The sequence below is a fragment of the Nerophis lumbriciformis genome, linkage group LG17, assembly GCF_033978685.3.
Source record: "Nerophis lumbriciformis linkage group LG17, RoL_Nlum_v2.1, whole genome shotgun sequence".
In the NCBI taxonomy this organism is placed as follows: Eukaryota; Metazoa; Chordata; class Actinopteri; order Syngnathiformes; family Syngnathidae; genus Nerophis; species Nerophis lumbriciformis.
In genome coordinates this window covers 6885001-6907764 of record NC_084564.2, presented here as the reverse complement: position 1 = coordinate 6907764, position 22764 = coordinate 6885001, and the positions used below count along the sequence as shown (strand labels likewise).

Here is a 22764-nt window from a genome sequence, read left to right as displayed (position 1 = left end):
ACAAAAAAGTTTATATTTAATATAGTGTACAAAAGAGTTGATGATAATAGCTGGAATATTCAATATAGTGTACACAATATTTGATAACATTCGATAGTGTACAAAAGATTTGATATTTGATAGTGTATAAAAGGGTTCTTAATCAATATAGTGTACACAATATTTGATAGCGTACAAAAGATTTGATAGTGTATAAAAGAGTTGATAATGTTTGATAGTGTACAAAATAGTTAATATTCAATGTACAAAATATTTGATACCATTCGATAATGTACAAAAGATTTGATGATATTTGATACAGTGTAAAAAAGATTTGATAATATTCGATACAGTGTACTAAAGATTTGATAATATTGCATGATAGAAGTACATCTCTCTGGTATGGTGCAACCTTCGCTGCACTCTGTTTGTCTCAGCTGCTGATATAACAACTGACAAGGCGTGTTCTACTTCTGCTAGATTTTCAAAGTAAATATTTCATCAAATGTTCCTCAGTGAGCCAGAACAAACTCTCAAAGCCCAAAACCGCCTCTCAGCTGCCCATCATGCTGCCATCGTGGTGTGTATCTATGCATGGTTAATAATTCAAGGTGGGCTTCTGCTGGAAGTGTGTGTGGTTTACATAGAAAACATGAAGTCAACATTAACTAACAGGCAGTCACACGTCCACCAGGACCTCCATTTGTACTTCTTGTAAGTCCTGTCATACAACCATGTTTAGGTCTAGGACCACATTCACATTGAACATAATCTACTAAGATACAGTATTCACATTAAACATAATCTACTAAAATACAGTATTCACATTGAACATAAACTAAGATACAGTATTCACATTGAACATAAACTACTAAGATACAGTATTCACATTGAACATACACAACTAATGTACAGTATTCACATTGAACTTAAACTACTAAGATACAGTATTCACATTGAACTTAAACTACTAAGATACACTATTCACATTGAATATAAACTACTAAGATACAGTATTCACATTGGACATAAACTACTAAGATACAGTATTCACATTGGACATAAACTACTAAGATACAGTATTCACATTGGACATAAACTACTAAGATACAGTATTCACATTGGATATAAACTACTAAGATACAGTATTCACATTGAATATAAACTACTAAGATACAGTATTCACATTGAACATAAACTGCGATGAAACTAACAACATAGTCCACTGTTTACTGCGAGGAAAGTAACAACATAGTCCACTGTTTACTGCGATGAAAGTAACATAGTCCACTGTTTACTGCGATGAAAGTAACAACATATTCCACTGTTTACTGCGAGGAAAGTAACAACATATTCCACTGTTTACTGCGAGGAAAGTAACAACATATTCCACTGTTTACTGCGAGGAAAGTAACAACATATTCCACTGTTTACTGCGAGGAAAGTAACAACATAGTCAACTGTTTACTGCGAGGAAAGTAACAACATATTCCACTGTTTACTGCGAGGAAAGTAACAACATATTCCACTGTTTACTGCGAGGAAAGTAACAACATATTCCACTGTTTACTGCGAGGAAAGTAACAACATATTCCACTGTTTACTGCGAGGAAAGTAACAACATATTCCACTGTTTACTGCGATGAAACTAACAACATATTCCATTGTTTACTGCGATGAAAGTAACAACATATTCCATTGTTTACTGCGATGAAAGTAACAACATATTCCATTGTTTACTGCGATGAAAGTAACAACATATTCCATTGTTTACTGCGATGAAAGTAACAACATATTCCACTGTTTACTGCGAGGAAAGTAACAACATATTCCACTGTTTACTGCGATGAAAGTAACAACATATTCCATTGTTTACTGCGAGGAAACTAACATATTCCATTGTTTACTGCGATGAAAGTAACAACATATTCCATTGTTTACTGCGAGGAAAGTAACAACATAGTCCACTGTTTACTGCGATGAAAGTAACAACATATTCCACTGTTTACTGCGAAGAAAGTAACAACATATTCCACTGTTTACTGCGATGAAAGTAACAACATATTCCATTGTTTACTGCGATGAAAGTAACAACATATTCCACTGTTTACTGCTATAAAAGTAACAACATATTCCACTGTTTACTGCGATGAAACTAACAACATATTCCACTGTTTATTGCGATGAAACTAACAACATATTCCACTGTTTACTGCGAGGAAAGTAACAACATAGTCCACTGTTTACTGCGATGAAACTAACAACATATTCCACTGTTTACTGCGATGAAACTAACATATTCCACTGTTTACTGCGAGGAAAGTAACAACATAGTCCACTGTTTACTGCGATGAAAGTAACAACATATTCCACTGTTTACTGCGATGAAACTAACAACATATTCCACTGTTTACTGCGATGAAACTAACAACATATTCCATTGTTTACTGCGATGAAACTAACAACATATTCCATTGTTTACTGCGATGAAAGTAACAACATATTCCATTGTTTACTGCGATGAAAGTAACAACATATGCCATTGTTTACTGCGAAGAAAGTAACAACATAGTCCACTGTTTACTGCGAAGAAAGTAACAACATAGTCCACTGTTTACTGCGATGAAAGTAACAACATATTCCACTGTTTACTGCGATGAAAGTAACAACATAGTCCACTGTTTACTGCGATGAAAGTTACAACATAGTCCACTGTTTACTGCGATGAAAGTAACAACATATTCCATTGTTTACTGCGATGAAAGTAACAACATATTCCACTGTTTACTGCGAAGAAAGTAACAACATAGTCCACTGTTTACTGCGATGAAAGTAACAACATATTCCACTGTTTACTGCGATGAAAGTAACAACATATTCCACTGTTTACTGCGATGAAAGTAACAACATAGTCCACTGTTTACTGCGATGAAAGTAACAACATATTCCATTGTTTACTGCGATGAAAGTAACAACATATTCCACTGTTTACTGCGAAGAAAGTAACAACATAGTCCACTGTTTACTGCGATGAAACTAACAACATATTCCACTGTTTACTGCGATGAAACTAACAACATAGTCCACTGTTTACTGCGATGAAACTAACAACATATTCCACTGTTTACTGCGATGAAACTAACAACATATTCCACTGTTTACTGCGATGAAAGTAACAACATATTCCAATGTTTACTGCGATGAAACTAACAACATATTCCACTGTTTACTGCGATGAAAGTAACAACATAGTCCACTGTTTACTGCGATGAAAGTAACAACATATTCCACTGTTTACTGCGATGAAAGTAACAACATATTCCACTGTTTACTGCGAAGAAAGTAACAACATAGTCCACTGTTTACTGCGATGAAAGTAACAACATATTCCACTGTTTACTGCGATGAAACTAACAACATATTCCACTGTTTACTGCGATGAAAGTAACAACATAGTCCACTGTTTACTGCGATGAAAGTAACAACATATTCCACTGTTTACTGCGATGAAACTAACAACATATTCCACTGTTTACTGCGATGAAACTAACAACATATTCCACTGTTTACTGCGATGAAACTAACAACATATTCCACTGTTTACTGCGATGAAACTAACAACATAGTCCAATGTTTACTGCGATGAAACTAACAACATATTCCACTGTTTACTGCGATGAAACTAACAACATATTCCACTGTTTACTGCGAGGAAACTAACAACATATTCCACTGTTTACTGCGATGAAAGTAACAACATAGTCCACTGTTTACTGCGATGAAACTAACAACATATTCCACTGTTTACTGCGATGAAAGTAACATATTCCACTGTTTACTGCGATGAAAGTAACAACATATTCCACTGTTTACTGCGATGAAAGTAACAACATATTCCAATGTTTACTGCGATGAAACTAACAACATATTCCACTGTTTACTGCGATGAAACTAACAGCATATTACACTGTTTACTGCGATGAAAGTAACAACATATTCCACTGTTTACTGCGATGAAAGTAACAACATATTCCACTGTTTACTGCGATGAAAGTAACAACATATTCCAATGTTTACTGCGATGAAACTAACAACATATTCCACTGTTTACTGCGATGAAACTAACAACATATTCCACTGTTTACTGCGATGAAAGTAACAACATATTCCACTGTTTACTGCGATGAAAGTAACAACATATTCCACTGTTTACTGCGATGAAAGTAACAACATGGCTACTTTGATTCACTTCCTATCCTGCTGCTTTCAAAATGAGCATCATGTCCCTCAAGTGCTGTTAGGCTGCACACTGTACTATTTATTTATTTCCCACGTGGACGCTTTGCTGGAGGTTTACACTTCTTTCAGCGGCCTTTAAACGCTTCACGCCTCACACGCCGACTGAAGGTCCAAACATGATTTTTTTCCGGCGCTCTGTGGGCACCTTGTCAACGCCGGAATGTCCCGACGACCCTGAATCCACCGTGCCAAAGAAAGGCGGCCATTGTTCCCTGCAGCTATTTGGAAGAGCCAATATTGGCTTGAGTGGCGCTCACATCGATCCTACAAACAACTTTTTCGAGACAATCACACCGCTCAATTCCCAAGACTAAAGAACCCAAACATTTGCCCCTCAAGTTTAAACTGAAATTCAAGCCCAGTGGTCATGTCCTGCTATGACTCAGAAAAGTGGTGTTTGTTCAAGTGTCAAAGGTCACCACGTGGTCTTACCACGCTATCACGGGACAGACACTGACCTGAGAGCTATCTTATCTTGCACACAAAACTAAGTCAAGAACATGTTCCTATCTTGCACACAAACTTAAGTCAAGAGCATGTTCCTATCTTGCACTCGTAACTAAGTCAAGAACATGTTCCTATCTTATACACAAAACTAGGTCAAGAACATGCTCCTATCTTGCACACGAACTTAAGTCAAGAGCATGTTCCTATCTTGCACTCGTAACTAAGTCAAGAACATGTTCCTATCTTGCACACACAACTAAGTCAAGGACATGTTCCTATCTTGCACTCGTAATTAAGTCAAGAACATGTTCCTATGTTGCACACAAAACTAAGTCAACATGTTCCTATCTTGCACACACAACTAAGTCAAGGACATGTTCCTATCTTGCACACACAACTAAGTCATGAACATGTTCCTATCTTGCACTCGTAATTAAGTCAAGAACATGTTCCTATCTTGCACTCGTAATTAAGTCAAGAACATGTTCCTATCTTGCACTCGTAATTAAGTCAAGAACATGTTCCTATCTTGCACACAAAACTAAGTCAACAACATGTTCCTATCTTGCACACAAAACTAAGTCAATAACATGTTCCTATCTTGCACACACAACAAAGTCAAGAACATGTTCCTATCTTGCACTCGTAACTAAGTCAAGAACATGTTCCTATCTTGCACTCGTAATTAAGTCAAGGACATGTTCCTATCTTGCACTCGTAACTAAGTCAAGAACATGTTCCTATCTTGCACACAAAACTAAATCAAGAACATGTTCCTATCTTGCACACAAAACTAAGTCAAGAACATGTTCCTATCTTGCACACAAAACTAAGTCAAGAACATGTTCCTATCTTGCACACAAAACTAAGTCAAGAACATGTTCCTATCTTGCACACAAAACTAAGTCAACATGTTCCTATATTGCACACACAACTATGTCAAGAACATGTTCCTATCTTGCACTTGTAATTAAGTCAAGAACATGTTCCTATCTTGCACTCGTAATTAAGTCAAGAACATGTTCCTATCTTGCACTCGTAATTAAGTCAAGAACGTGTTCCTATCTTGCACTCGTAATTAAGTCAAGAACATGTTCCTATCTTGCACACAAAACTCAGTCAAGAACATGTTCCTATCTTGCACTTGTAATTAAGTCAAGGACATGTTCCTATCTTGCACGCATAACTAAGTCAAGAACATGTTCCTATCTTGCACTTGTAAATAAATCAAGAACATGTTCCTATTTTGCACTTGTAAATAAATCAAGAACATGTTCCTATCTTGCACACAAAGCTGTCAAGAACATGTTCCTATCTTGCACTTGTAATTAAGTCAATAACATGTTCCTATCTTGCACACAAAACTAAGTCAAGAACATGTTCCTATCTTGCACTCGTAACTAAGTCAAGAACATGTTCCTATCTTGCACACAAAACTGTCAAGAACATGTTCCTATCTTGCACTTGTAATTAAGTCAATAACATGTTCCTATCTTGCACACAAAACTAAGTCAAGAACATGTTCCTATCTTGCACTCGTAACTAAGTCAAGAACATGTTCCTATCTTGCACACAAAACTAAGTCAAGAACATGTTCCTATATTGCACACAAAACTAAGTCAAGAACATGTTCCTATCTTGCACACAAAACAAAGTCAAGAACATGTTCCTATATTGCACACAAAACAAAGTCAAGAACATGTTCCTATCTTGCACTCGTAACTAAGTCAAGAACATGTTCCTATCTTGCACTCGTAACTAAGTCAAGAACATGTTCCTATCTTGCACTTGTAATTAAGTCAAGGACATGTTCCTATCTTGCACTCGTAACTAAGTCAAGGACATGTTCCTATCTTGCACTTGTAATTAAGTCAAGAACATGTTCCTATATTGCACACACAACTAAGTCAAGGACATGTTCCTATCTTGCACTTGTAAATAAATCAAGAACTTGTTCCTATCTTGTACACAACTATGTCAAGAACATGTTCCTATCTTGCACTTGTAAGTAAGTCAATAACATGTTCCTATCTTGCACACAAAACTAAGTCAAGAACATGTTCCTATCTTGCACTCGTAACTAAGTCAAGAACATGTTCCTATCTTGCACACAAAACTAAGTCAAGAACATGTTCTTATCTTGCACACAAAACAAAGTCAAGAACATGTTCCTATCTTGCACACAAAACAAAGTCAAGAACATGTTCCTATATTGCACACAAAACAAAGTCAAGAACATGTTCCTATCTTGCACTCGTAACTAAGTCAAGAACATGTTCCTATCTTGCACTCGTAACTAAGTCAAGAACATGTTCCAATCTTGCACTTGTAATTAAGTCAAGAACATGTTCCTATCTTGCACACAAAACTAAGTCAAGAACATGTTCCTATCTTGCACACAAAACTAAGTCAAGAACATGTTCCTATCTTGCACTCGTAACTAAGTCAAGGACATGTTCCTATCTTGCACACACAACTAAGTCAAGGACATGTTCCTATCTTGCACTTGTAATTAAGTCAAGAACATGTTCCTATCTTGCACACAAAACTAAGTCAAGAACATGTTCCTATCTTGCACACAAAACTAAGTCAAGAACATGTTCCTATCTTGCACACAAAACTAAGTCAACATGTTCCTATATTGCACACACAACTAAGTCAAGGACATGTTCCTATCTTGCACTTGTAAATAAATCAAGAACTTGTTCCTATCTTGTACACAACTATGTCAAGAACATGTTCCTATCTTGCACTTGTAAGTAAGTCAATAACATGTTCCTATCTTGCACACAAAACTAAGTCAAGAACATGTTCCTATCTTGCACTCGTAACTAAGTCAAGAACATGTTCCTATCTTGCACACAAAACTAAGTCAAGAACATGTTCCTATCTTGCACGCAAAACTAAGTCAAGAACATGTTCCTATCTTGCACACAAAACCAAGTCAAGAACATGTTCCTATATTGCACTTGTAAATAAATCAAGAACATGTTCCTATCTTGCACACAAAACTAAGTCAAGAACATGTTCCTATCTTGCACTCGTAACTAAGTCAAGAACATGTTCCTATCTTGCACACAAAACTAAGTCAAGAACATGTTCCTATCTTGCACACAAAACAAAGTCAAGAACATGTTCCTATATTGCACACAAAACAAAGTCAAGAACATGTTCCTATCTTGCACTCGTAACTAAGTCAAGAACATGTTCCTATCTTGCACTCGTAACTAAGTCAAGAACATGTTCCTATCTTGCACTTGTAATTAAGTCAAGAACATGTTCCTATCTTGCACACAAAACTAAGTCTAGAACATGTTCCTATCTTGCACACAAAACGAAGTCAAGAACATGTTCCTATCTTGCACACAAAACTAAGTCAAGAACATGTTCCTATCTTGCACACAAAACTAAGTCAACATGTTCCTATATTGCACACACAACTAAGTCAAGGACATGTTCCTATCTTGCACTTGTAAATAAATCAAGAACATGTTCCTATCTTGCACACAAAACTAAGTCAACATGTTCCTATATTGCACACACAACTAAGTCAAGGACATGTTCCTATCTTGCACTTGTAAATAAATCAAGAACTTGTTCCTATCTTGTACACAACTATGTCAAGAACATGTTCCTATCTTGCACTTGTAAGTAAGTCAATAACATGTTCTTATCTTGCACACAAAACTAAGTCAAGAACATGTTCCTATCTTGCACTCGTAACTAAGTCAAGAACATGTTCCTATCTTGCACACAAAACTAAGTCAAGAACATGTTCCTATCTTGCACGCAAAACTAAGTCAAGAACATGTTCCTATCTTGCACACAAAACCAAGTCAAGAACATGTTCCTATCTTGCACACAAAACTAAGTCAAGAACATGTTCCTATCTTGCACTCGTAACTAAGTCAAGAACATGTTCCTATCTTGCACACAAAACTAAGTCAAGAACATGTTCCTATCTTGCACACAAAACAAAGTCAAGAACATGTTTCTATATTGCACACAAAACAAAGTCAAGAACATGTTCCTATCTTGCACTCGTAACTAAGTCAAGAACATGTTCCTATCTTGCACTCGTAACTAAGTCAAGAACATGTTCCTATCTTGCACTTGTAATTAAGTCAAGAACATGTTCCTATCTTGCACACAAAACTAAGTCAAGAACATGTTCCTATCTTGCACACAAAACTAAGTCAAGAACATGTTCCTATCTTGCACACAAAACTAAGTCAAGAACATGTTCCTATCTTGCACACAAAACTAAGTCAACATGTTCCTATATTGCACACACAACTAAGTCAAGGACATGTTCCTATCTTGCACTTGTAAATAAATCAAGAACTTGTTCCTATCTTGTACACAACTATGTCAAGAACATGTTCCTATCTTGCACTTGTAAGTAAGTCAATAACATGTTCTTATCTTGCACACAAAACTAAGTCAAGAACATGTTCCTATCTTGCACTCGTAACTAAGTCAAGAACATGTTCCTATCTTGCACACAAAACTAAGTCAAGAACATGTTCCTATCTTGCACGCAAAACTAAGTCAAGAACATGTTCCTATCTTGCACACAAAACCAAGTCAAGAACATGTTCCTATCTTGCACACAAAACTAAGTCAAGAACATGTTCCTATCTTGCACTCGTAACTAAGTCAAGAACATGTTCCTATCTTGCACACAAAACTAAGTCAAGAACATGTTCCTATCTTGCACACAAAACAAAGTCAAGAACATGTTTCTATATTGCACACAAAACAAAGTCAAGAACATGTTCCTATCTTGCACTCGTAACTAAGTCAAGAACATGTTCCTATCTTGCACTCGTAACTAAGTCAAGAACATGTTCCTATCTTGCACTTGTAATTAAGTCAAGAACATGTTCCTATCTTGCACACAAAACTAAGTCAAGAACATGTTCCTATCTTGCACTCGTAACTAAGTCAAGAACATGTTCCTATCTTGCACTCGTAACTAAGTCAAGAACATGTTCCTATCTTGCACTTGTAATTAAGTCAAGAACATGTTCCTATCTTGCACACAAAACTAAGTCAAGAACATGTTCCTATCTTGCACACAAAACTAAGTCAAGAACATGTTCCTATCTTGCACACAAAACTAAGTCAAGAACATGTTCCTATCTTGCACACAAAACTAAGTCAAGGACATGTTCCTATCTTGCACACACAACTAAGTCAAGGACATGTTCCTATCTTGCACTTGTAAATAAATCAAGAACTTGTTCCTATCTTGTACACAACTATGTCAAGAACATGTTCCTATCTTGCACTTGTAAGTAAGTCAATAACATGTTCCTATCTTGCACTTGTAATTAAGTCAATAACATGTTCCTATCTTGCACACAAAACTAAGTCAAGAACATGTTCCTATCTTGCACTCGTAACTAAGTCAAGAACATGTTTTTATATATATATATATATATATATATATATATATATATATATATATATATACGTATATGCACAGTAATATATATATTATTACTGTGTATATATATATATATATATATATATATATATATATATATAATTACTGTGCATATATATATAATGTATACATACATTTATGTTTCTCTGCATTAAAAAAAACCTATTTGTCAACTTTTGATTTACAAACTTTTAGATCCCACCAAATGTGCCTCCGTGTACAAACAGTTCACTCATTCATTTTGTGTCACGCCTGCAGACTAAAAGCAGGGCACATCATTTTTGGGTAGATGGAGCCTTCCTGGTCACGTGCTGCACATACACGACTACTCATAGTTCAAATATTTATTATTGTTGCAATATGGTTGTTAAAGTTAATGTTTTTTTTTAATTTCTGATGGTTTGTGAGGGCACCAACGGGCTGTGTGTGTGTGTGTGTGTGTGTTAGAGCAGTGCATACAGGACAGTTCATCTTGTTGTTGTTTTAATAAAGAGACAGTATATCCATCAGCTCTTTGTTGTTAGTTTGATGTACAACACTTCATATTGTGTTCAAAGTGTACACAAAATATGGAGGCCGGAACCAATTGTTGACATTTCCATTGTGCTGCACTATGCTAATGCAGGAGTGAAGTCCAGCACATTAGGATTCCCCGCCTGGTTCGTAATGAAATGTTCTCCTTTCAAGTCACGCTAGATTTTTAATCCTGTAGAGCTCAACGCCACTCACTTACCTGCATGGCCCCACGTTGTCTCCTGTTCCAACATCCGAGTGGCTCTCCTGCAAAGGAAGCCAGATCACATCTCATTTGCATAATACACCCTTTTTTGCTCCGCTTGAATGTCCTTCACAGGAATTCAGTCCAACCGGATTATTTTCAACACTTCTGAGGATTCATTTGAAGGTTGCACCAAAGTAGAAAGTGTTAGTTTAGGAAATGGACAAAAGTACAACAACATGACATTTTCAGTACAAGGATCAGACAAACAGGAACACTGAGGGGTCGCCACAAGGGCAGTGCCCGTCAAGGTGGGTGAAAGGTCAATCATGGGGCGAGGAAGAGGGAGAAAGAAGCAAGACCCAGAGTAAACTACAGTGAGGAGAGGGGCGGATCTCAGTTTGAGACCAAGATAAAAAAAACCTCGGACAAAGCACAAGTAGTTACTACCACACACGACTCAAGACTTGCACCCAGGTGGAGGGGAGGGCATATAGGGTTGTGTGTATTTTGCATGTCTGTAAGCCTGAAAAGTGCCTTTTGTTCCTCGACCTTGGTTTCCTTTTGGGATAATTTTTTCTTGCCAGGTCTCTCCTTCAGGGAAAATCTCCCAGATTAACTTTTCACTCTAATTGTCTTATTTCGGGTCCTCAAAGTCTTCGTTCATCACAGAGCAGACAGCTTCTCCAAGATGTTTTCCAGTTTGTGATTTTGGTCCAAAATCAAAAAAGTGTGAATGTTCACAGCTCTGCCCGTCCTATTTGTGGCATCTTTAGGGTACTTTGAACGGCTGCCAGCATCTTCCAATGTGTGGATGCCTCCAACCTGCAGATGTCCTGCTAGCATGATTGTCTTCAACGTCCTCGACTGAGAGGGTCACCAGGCACACAAGCCTCCGCTTCTCCCACCCGTCCATCGTGTGTTCCCACAGGACAGGCAGGTTTCCTCCGAATCTCAGATCTTGTCAATTTTGTTGAGAGGTCGGTTGATCCACTCCATTGTTTTGGATTTTGGAGAGCAGTGCAACAAGAAAGTTCAGACAGGACAAAACAAAGAAGGAGAGGGAAGGGAAACAACCGCCTTAAATGAGAGCCTGGAAATGTGGATTTGTGTATATTTGTGCTGATCAAAGTCAGTATCCTGATCGTCGTATCTCTCAGGTGCTCTCTGACAATCACTGCGTCCTTAAGAATGAGGTTAGCAGCCGGCGTCTCTGTAGGATTTCACAACAAAGTCGTAGCCATGCTGGCCGTTCGGGTTCGATGTGTTGAAGCTGGATGTTTTTTTCCTGACAAAACCAACATTTGGTGCAAATAGCAAACGGCAGCTGGGGTAGGCTCCAATCTGAGACCCCGAGAGGGACAAGCGGTAGAAAATGTATGGATGGATGGAGCATGCCCAGTGGAGTACATGGTGGTTGGAGAGCGTGCCTCAATTAGACGTGGAGATGGAGAAGAGGAAATGACATTAGCGCGTGGCGGAAATAACACCATGACTCAGGGATTACAGATGACTCTGGAAGATAACACCATGACTCGGGGATTACAGATGACTCTGGAAGATAGCACCTTGACTCGGGGATTACAGATGACTCTGGAAGATAACACCTTGACTCGGGGATTACAGATGACTCTGGAAGATAACACCTTGACTCGGGGATTACAGATGACTCTGGAAGATAACACCTTGACTCGGGGATTACAGATGACTCTGGAAGATAACACCATGACTCGGGGATTACAGATGACTCTGGAAGATAACACCATGACTCAGGGATTACAGATGACTCTGGAAGATAACACCATGACTCTGGGATTACAGATGACTCTGGAAAATAACATCATGACTCGGGGATTACAGATGACTGCCAAACGTCCTCCACGTGTCAGATGGAGAGTCACCTGTACCTGTGGCTAAGTGCTCCTGGTTGCCATGACAACATGGATGTCTGTGGAGGTGTGATCTTATGTCCAGTGGAGCACATCATCACGTGCTGACCAGAACAAGTGTGGAGATGTAGTTGGAGAGAAGAAGTCTGTCCTGGCAGATAATTAGTCCCAGGAACTAGTTTTAGTCTTTTAAATTCACATTGACTCAAATGTTTATAAGCAAATCAAACGAAGACGACTGAGTGTCAGAAACATTTAGTCAAACATTTGTAGGCAGGACCCTCAAAGTGTCAGACATCTTGGACACATCAATGTTTATTTGTTCTAAAACTATAGGACCTAGTACCTGTACTTTTTATGTACCTCTCATGTACTTTTTATATACTTTTATGTATTTTTTATGTACCTTTCTTGTACTTGTATGTACCTTGACTCGTCTATGGGGTACATTCATGTACCTTGACTCGTCTACGGGGTACATTCATGTACCTTGACTGGTCTACAGGTTACATTCATGTGCCTTGACTGGTCTATTGGGTACCTTCATGTTCCTTGACTGGGGTACATTCATGTACCTTGACTGGTCTACGGGTTACCTTCATGTGCCTTGACTGGTCTACGGGTTACCTTCATGTACCTTGACTGGTCTACGGGGTACCTTCATGTACTTTGACTGGTTTATGGGGTACCTTCATGTACCTTGACTTGTGTATGGGGTACTTTGACTGGTCTATGGGGTACCTTCATGTACCTTGACTCGTCTATAGGGTACCTTCATGTACCTTGACTGGTCTACGGGGTACCTTACTGTAGATTGCACCTTGAGGCAGTGGTTCTTAGCCATTGTTGGACTGTGAGCGTCCCCTGTAGGGCTGAAAAAAGACATGTGCCACAAAGGGACTCAGCTGTAATACACTTTCCCACCACTTGTGGCAGTAATAACAATATCAAACAAACAGAAGAAGTTTCTTAAGTGCAAAAATTATGACTACCGTATTTTCCGCACCATAAGGCGCCCTGGGTTATAAGCCGCGCCTTCAATGAACGGCATATTTCAAAACTTTGTCCACCTATAAGCCGCCCCGTGTTATAAGCCGCATCTAACTGCGCTAAAGGAATGTCAAAAAAACAGTCAGATAGGTCAGTCAAACTTTAATAATATATTAAAAACCAGCGTGATGTGGGCGCGCATGGAGTCGTATATCAACATGGACGGAGCTGCGTGAAAAAAGCCACCCGGCCTCTTCGCGTAAACTTACCTTAACCACTCGCTCATCTTTTCTTCATCCATCCATCCTTTCGAGTTAGCTTTTATGATGACGCCGGCTGGAAAGGTCTCTTTTGGCAAGGTCTTCCTTTTGAATATCACCATGGGTGGAAGTTTCTGGCCATTAGCATGGCAAGCTAGAACCACAGTGAAGGATGACTTCTCATTCCCTGTGGTGCGAATATTCACCTTACGTGCTCCCGTTGTATCCACAGTGCGGTTCACAGGAATATCAAAAGTCAGTGGAACCTCGTCCATGTTGATAATGTTCTCTGGCCGGATCTTTTTTTCAGCTATCTTGTTTGTACAATATGCACGGAAAGTAGCCAGCTTTTCTTGAAAGTCTTTAGGCAGTTGCTGTGAAATAGTAGTCCGTGTGCGGATGGAGAGATTGCGTCTTGGAAACCTGTCGCTTAGTAGGAGCCATTTTGTGGTCTTTACAGATGTAAACACACAAAGGAAATGAAACGTAATATCCGCGCGCTTCTTCTTCTTCTACGCGGGCGGGTGGTTGCTTACAGTAGAAGAAGAAGCGCTTCCTGTTCTATGGGGGCGGGTGCTTACCTTGGCGGTTGCTTGCGTAGAAGAAGAAGCACTTCCTCTTCTACGGGGAAAAAAGATGGCGGCTGTTTACCGTAGTTGCGAGACCGAAACTTTATGAAAATGAATCTTAATATTAATCCATATATAAAGCGCACCGGGTTATAAGCCGCACTGTCAGCTTTTGAGTAAATTTGTGGTTTTTAGGTGCGGCTAATAGTGCGGAAAATACGGTAAACGGATGAAGCTGTATTTTCAGTTGGGCTTTCATTTTATTGAAAGTCGAGTTAAGAAAAATACATTTAGGTATTCATGATTTAGTGTGATTGTATTTGTTTTAGCACTGAGTCATTGTTTCTAAAATGTATTTTTCATCTATGCCTTCATTTTTGTAATCAACCTGACCTAAGCCTTGATAATCATCTTTGTCATCACTGGACATCCTGTCAAACTCTTAGATATGATTATTGAATAGGATCCAACTCAAGAGTAAGATCAGTGTTAATATCTGAGTTGGCCCCAGGCCCCTCTGTAGTGGAAAAGCTGGGCCCTGAGGTCAACAAGGTTAAGGACACAACTAAACATCACCATTTCTAAAGATCTAGTGACGTTCTACTATGGAGCATTTCTATTGGTTGGTGGCCATCTTGTGGGAGGAGTCTTGCCCTGTGTGTGAGAAGATTGCCTTTCTGTGCCAAGGGCCCTCATGGGAGCAGCACATTCCAGGAAGGACATCCCAGGGGTCTGTCTTGCTGTTTTGCATGTTAATGAGCGGGTCCTGGGGTTGGTGCCAGGAAGGTGTGGAGAAGGACACTTTGAGAGGAGCAATCATTGAGGACACAACCTCCTGAGGAAGGTCCATGTGGAGTTAAACAGCAGAAGACTAAGTCCATGCTGCTGCTTTATTGCGTAACAACATCATGATGTCATCATCCTAATGGCCCCCCGCCCACACATCTCCACCTTCTCTGCTGGCGGACCCCTGCAGCAGAGGTCAGCACCATGTGGGAAAATGCCTGAAAAATGTAAAAGCCCTCGGGCTGCCAGCGTGTTGCATATTTGTATGAGACTTGACTTCTTTCCTCCAACCACAGGTTCCACTCTCAAACTCTCTTTCTTTATTTATGACAACAAAGTACATTCACATATATATATATTATTTAAATGTAACTGTATAATAATATGAGGAGAATCCTCATTTCAGCTCATATTCATATCCTGTTAGGGCGGCCATAACTGCCATGTGGCCCAATTAAAACCAGTTTGACACCTGGTTCATACACCACCTCACCACAGAAACCAGTTTGACACCTGAAACACACTTTCTCACCACAGAAACCAGTTTGACACCTGAAACACACACTTTCTCACCACAGAAACCAGTTTGACACATGATACACACACTTTCTCACCACAGAAACCAGTTTGACACCTGATTAACACACCTTCTCACCACATAAACCAGTTTGACACCTGATCCGCACACCTTCTCACCACACAAACCAGTTTGACACCTGATTCACACACTTTTCTCACCACAGAAACCAGTTTGACACCTGATTAACACACCTTCTCACCACAGAAACCAGTTTGACACCTGATTAACACACCTTCTCACCACAGAAACCAGTTTGACACCTGATTCACGCACCTTCTCACCGCTGAAACCAGTTTTACACCTGATTCACACACCTTCTCACCACAGAAGCCAGTTTGACATCTGATTCACACACCTTCTAACCACAGAAACCAGTTTGACCCCTAATTCACACACCTTCTCAACACAAACCAGTTGAATACCTGATTCACACACCTTCTCACCACAGAAGCCAGTTTGACATCTGATTCACACACCTTCTAACCACAGAAACCAGTTTGACCCCTAATTCACACACCTTCTCAACACAAACCAGTTGAATACCTGATTGACACACCTTCTCACCACAAAAAACAGTTTGACACCTGATTCACACACACTTTCTCACTACAGAAACCGGTTTTACACCTGATTAACACACCTTCTCACCACAGAAACCAGTTTGACACCTGATTCCCACACGGTCTCACCATTGAAACCAGTTTGACACTTGATTCACACACCTTCTCACCACAGAAACCAGTTTGACACCTGGTTCACACACCTTCTCACCACGAAACCAAGCACTGAGATCACATATGTTTCTCTGCAGATCCAGAATGCAAGTGAGGTCTTGATCACGCCCCTGGAGAGGTTCCGCAAAGAGCAGATTGGCGCCGCCAAGGTAAGACCACACAATTAACATTGCGAGTGTAAACGTGGCGGTGTGATCTACAGAGAACAATTCACTCTGTCACACACATAACAATTCACTCTGTCACCCCATGAGAACAATTCACTTTGTTACACACATGAGAACACTTCACTCTGCCACACACACGAGAACAGTTCACTCTGTCACACACATGACAACAGTTCACTCTGTCGCACACATGACAACAGTTCACTCTGTCGCACACATGACAACAGTTCACTCTGTCGCACACATGACAACATTTCACTCTGTCACACACATGACAACAATTCACTCTAGTCACACACATAATTTACTCTGTCACATACATGAGTACCATTCACTCTGTCACCACATGACCGCCAAGACAAGTCACAAATGAACACATGAATGAGGGAATGAATGATGGCCAGTGATTGTCAACCACCAACTGGAGCAAACTTGCCCTCGTAGGTGGAGAACATTTCAGATGCCCAGTGGAATACATTGTGCTGGTGTTTAACTAAACTATTGTTTTTTCAGTGTTTGCTTGCCAATTTATTTATTTATTTGAATTAGGACAATGCATATTCATCAACATGCAGTAGAGCAACAATGTAAATATTAGCACAATAGCTCATGTTCATGTGTTGTCCTAAGGCAGGTTAGTACAGTAAACATGATACAAGAGAATACATAAATCACAAGACATTACACATTACAAACATACCATAAGCACAGACCATGGACAAAAAAAATCCAAAAAACAAGTGAATAATCTAATAGTGTTTGCATGTGTGATTAGTTTTCAAGCACTGTTTCAGTGCACTTTGAAATGTTAAATAGGTGTCACACTTTCTGACAGGCTGTTCCATGACTCTGATAGACCCACCATTTGGCCAAATGTAGTCCTGCACCTTTGTGCCTTGCAGTCCACTCTGGTCACTGCTCTGCTCTTTACTTGACGGCTCGTTTTTTTTTATTAATACCATCAAGGGAGGGGGAGCAAGTTTATTTAGAACTCTAAAGATGAGGCAAACATCCATGAATATCTGATACTGTTCTAAATCCAAAATATTATGCTTACTTCAAATGTTACAATAATGATACTTTAGAGCCTTTTTGTTTAGAATTGTTAGTGTTCTCTTGAAGGGAGACTTCAGGATATTGTCTGAGGTATGTTGTACAGCAGTAATTTATGTGGCTGAATATCATGGCAGGTTTTGTAGTGAGAGAAAGTCTCATGTGGTTACAATTCAACTTTGTTATATCTTCCATTTTCTTAACATGCTGCTTGAAATTGAAGTTGGAATCAAAGACTACACCAAGATATTTAAATTGTTCTACCATATCTTATCTCTCACCATTGCCTAGCACAGATGGTTGTTGACTGCCCAGAGAAAAACTGTTTCTTTAGTGTTGAGATGCAGACAAGAGCCACGGAGCCAGTGGGACACTGGCACCAGAGAGAACTGCACATGTTCTTTTTGCATGAACATACAAAACACTGTCACCGGCATATATCTGTACCTTTGCAGCTCTACACACGTCAGGTAGATGATTGACATACAGACTGAATACAAGTGGTCCCAGTACTGAGCCTTGTGGGACACCAGCTGATTGCGAGTTATCAACAGAGGTGGGTTGTAACGCGCTACATTTACTCCGTTACATCTACTTGAGTAACTTTTGGGATAAATTGTACTTCTAAGAGTAGTTTTAATGCAACATACTTTTACTTTTACTTGAGTATATTTATAGAGAAGAAACGCTACTTTTACTCCGCTACTTTTATCTACATTCAGCTCGCTACTCGCTACTAATTTTTATCGATCTGTTAATGCACGCTTTGTTTGTTTTGGTCTGTCATAGTGCCTGCGTTTCAACAAATACAGTCACTGGTGACGTTCACTCTGTTCCACCAATCAGATGCAGTCACTGGTGACGTTGGACCAATCAAACAGAGCCAGGCGGTCACATGACCTGACTTAAACAAGTTGAAAAACTTATTCGGGTGTTACCATTTAGTGGTCAATTGTACGGAATATATACTGTACTGTGCAATCTACTAATAAAAGTTTCAATCAATCAATCAAAAGTGTGAAGGAAAAAAGACCCTTTTTTTATTTCAATCGTACATCCTGTCAAAAGCCTAAAGACTGACTGCACAGTTCCTGTCTTCACAATAAAAGTGCCGCTCCATCGCGCCTGCGCTTTCAAAACAAGAGTCTCCGAAAGCCAGCGCAAACAAGCTAGCAAGCTACGGAGTTTGCCGCCAATGTATTTCTTGTAAAGTGTATAAAAACGAATATGGAAGCTGGACAAATAAGATGCCAAAAACCAACCACTTTCATGTGGTATTAGACAGAAAGGAGGAACTTTTTTTCTCCTCCATTTGAAAACGTGGACGCTATCAGCACTACTGTCTGATTACAATCAATGCAAGTCATCAGAATCAGGTAATACACCAACTTATATTCTTGTCTTCATGAAAGAAGGGAATCTATATGTGTTAAACATGCATGTATATTCATTAAAACACCTTTAACATGTAAACAAAAACGGCAAAAATAAATAAATATAAATTATATACTGTATATATATATATATATGTGTGTGTATATATATGTATATGTATGTATATATATATATATATATATATATATATATATATATATATATATGATATGTGTGTGTATGTTACTCATCAGTTACTCAGTACTTGAGTAGTTTTTTCACAACATACTTTTTACTTTTACTCAAGTAAATATTTGGGTGACTACTCCTTACTTTTACTTGAGTAATAAATCTCTAAAGTAACAATACTCTTACTTGAGTACAATTTCTGGCTACTCTACCCACCTCTGGTTATCAATTTGTACTGCTTGTTTTCTGCCCGACAGATAGGATTTTATCCAGCAGAGGACACTGTTAGAGAAATTTGAATGGCTTAGTTTAGCGATTATAACCTTATGATTGGTTGTGTCAAATGCTGGCTTCAGGTCAAGGAACAAAAACCACCCTGGTCTAGTAGATGTTTGACATTTTGCAGTGGCTGTCTCTGGAGTGATGCTTCCTAAACCCAAACTGCATTGGATGGAGTGAATTCTGACTATTATGGAGATATTCAGTTCCATTTTTGAAATTAGGGGTCAAATACTAATTGGACGGTAGTTCTCTGGTTATGTTTTGTCACCATTCTTGTATATTGGGGTTAGGGATGTCCCGATCCGATATTTGGATCGGATCGGCCGCTGATATTTGCAAAAAAATGCGTATCGGCAAGGCATGGGAAAATGCCGATCCAGATACAGTTTAAAAAAACAAACTCCGGTCCGTGTTTTCCAACGCACCGATTTAAATAATACATTCCACTTTTCTGCTGCTCCCTAATTTCCGTTCCGCATTTTCCAGCAGACCTTCAACACATCCACAGGTCTGTGGATTCTCACGCAGTTGCTTTTAGCTGCTGGCATTACACGACAGGCTCTTCTCACTCTTTCCTGTGTCTCCCTCTCACAGACAGACAAGCGCACCTTCTTACACACGTCACATACTGTCACGTCATACGTCACATACGTATACGCCCTCTCCCAGCAGAGAGGTAGCAGCATGGCTAACGTTAGCTGTGATACTAGCGCAGCCGTGCGAGCAACGTTCCCTCTAAGATGCGCGCCTGTGCAATTGCGCACTGCTCAAGCGTCCTCTGCGCACGGCAAATCTATGCCACGCACAAAATAAAAAAAATAAGCGCATAACAATTTTCAAAACACGGACACGACAGAGAAAACAGTTTTCGTCATCATTGTTCAAATATTGTAACGTCTGTCGAGACGCTTATCTCCATTCGGTGCCACACGTCCACACCATCAAAATGCCGAGGCAAACATTTCCAGATCAACACCGTATGAAAAAAATAGTGATTTTTTTAGTTGTGATTTCCTTCTCTGCATGAAAGTTTAAAAGTAGCATATATTAATGCAGTATGAAGAAGAATGTTTTAATGTAGACACATAGAATCATCATACTGCTGTGATTATATGCATCAAGTGTTAATTCAAGGCTAAGGCAAAATATCGAAATATATATCGTGTATCGCAATATGGCCTTAAAATATCGTAATATTAAAAAAAAGCCATATCGCCCAGCCCTAGTTCAATGATGCCATTTCTGTTTGTCATATATAATTTTGTCTATTTTGTGTTTATCCTTGAATAAACAGGTCATTTTCTTGTTGCCAACCATTGTGTATTATTCAAACTCCCCTTCAGCTGGCTAGTTGTTATCAAGAGTACTAAAACCCTTTTCAACATGATTCTGACAACTAAGTAGGCTAAATAACTTTAAACTTTAATACATGCTCGGATAGGCCAGTATCGGTCAGTATCGGTATCGGATCGGAAGTGCAAAAACCTGGATCGGGACATCCCTAATTGGGGTGACTCTGGCAATGCCGATGGCACTATTCCTTGTCTAATAGATTGATTTATGTCATTGCTTTTGCCTTTGTGAAGCTTTTGAAGAGACAGGGTTGAAAAACTGGTGCTGAGCACTGGGATGGACAAGCTTCACAGTGTCTTGGCTGAATGAGCAGGTATCGGACACCTCGGTCTCCTTAGACGCATCCTCGCTCATCCATGCGGACTTGACACTGGCCGAGAGTTGGTGGGCGGCCGAGGGTGGTTGCTTTGTTGGGTCTGCTCCTGTCTCTGGCCATGCTCCCCCCCTACACCAGCAGACCATGCTGTGGAACAACGCAGAGGCCACCGCAGTGTATGTTTTTTTTGTTTGTTTTTACTTTTGTAGCTGTATGTAGGAATGGCTGGTTGCATCAGATCTGCTCTTTTAATGTCTTTAATGTCCTTTGTGTTCACCCATTAAAATAATTTCCCTTCTAGAACGGCATGGTCTCAAGTTGTCCTTAGTAGATGGAGGACGGTACATATGAAGACAGTGTTATATTCAGACCCAACTTAAACCTCTAACAGCCAGCTTATTGCTTCACATTTAAAATTGTTTCTAACATAGATCAACACACCTTCACCCCTTCCTTCTTTTCTGTATACATTGTATTCTGGTATATTCACAGCTGCTGTTGGTGATTTAGAGGTCAAGCAGCTTTCAGATAAAGCAAGTATATCAATATTAGAGTCACCTAACAGATGTTGTATTTGCTCTCTTTTGTTACCAATGTTGATATGAACATTCCCTTTGGTTGTGATCCTGGATCCCAGATGACTTTTGCATTATTAAGAGTAGTGTTTTAAGATATATTATTCTATCATAGATCTATATTATTATTATTATTATCATTATTATTATCATCGTTATTATTATTATTATTAATAGTATTATTATTAGTAGTATTATTTTCATTATCATCATTATTAATAATATTATTATTATTTATATTAATGTTATCAATATTATCATTATTGATATAATTACTACTATTATTGTTACTATTATTATTATTATTTCTATTATTTTCCAGTCATCATCTTGACACACTTCTCATAGAATGATCATGTCTACCTTTGATGTTTGTGTTCCTCCTGGGGATGTATTGAAATGGAATGTGATGATAGACTTTATGCACACACACACACACACACACCTACTTGGGTCTGTTGCCATGGCGACATGCGGGCCCACTAACAAGAGTGTTTGTCTCATTAGGACCGCCAAGGTCCAAGTATTCCCTCTGCAAACCAAATGTGTGTGCGTGACATGATGACATGTGGCCACAACATTAGGCATACCTTTCATCTCACCATCTTCACTTGACCTTCTTCATTCCCGCCATCCTTGTGTTGTCATGGTAACAACTTGCTGCTTGTGGCCGAGGGGAGGGGCCTGGCAGAGAGCACGACCACATAAGTCCATCTGTGAGGTCACAAATGTTGAAAAGAGATGGTAAATGG

The 22764-nt window shown here is 39.1% G+C and overlaps 1 protein-coding gene across 1 annotated transcript in view; it reads left to right on the top strand.

Annotated features, from left to right (window-relative positions):
• LOC133614405 (rho GTPase-activating protein 42-like) overlaps positions 1 to 22764 on the top strand; it is an 82783-nt gene that overhangs the window by 24680 nt on the left and 35339 nt on the right. The window contains exon 4 of the mRNA XM_061972332.1: positions 16781 to 16852. Coding sequence (XP_061828316.1) covers positions 16781 to 16852 — 72 coding nt within the window. The remainder of the gene's footprint in view (positions 1 to 16780; positions 16853 to 22764) is intronic.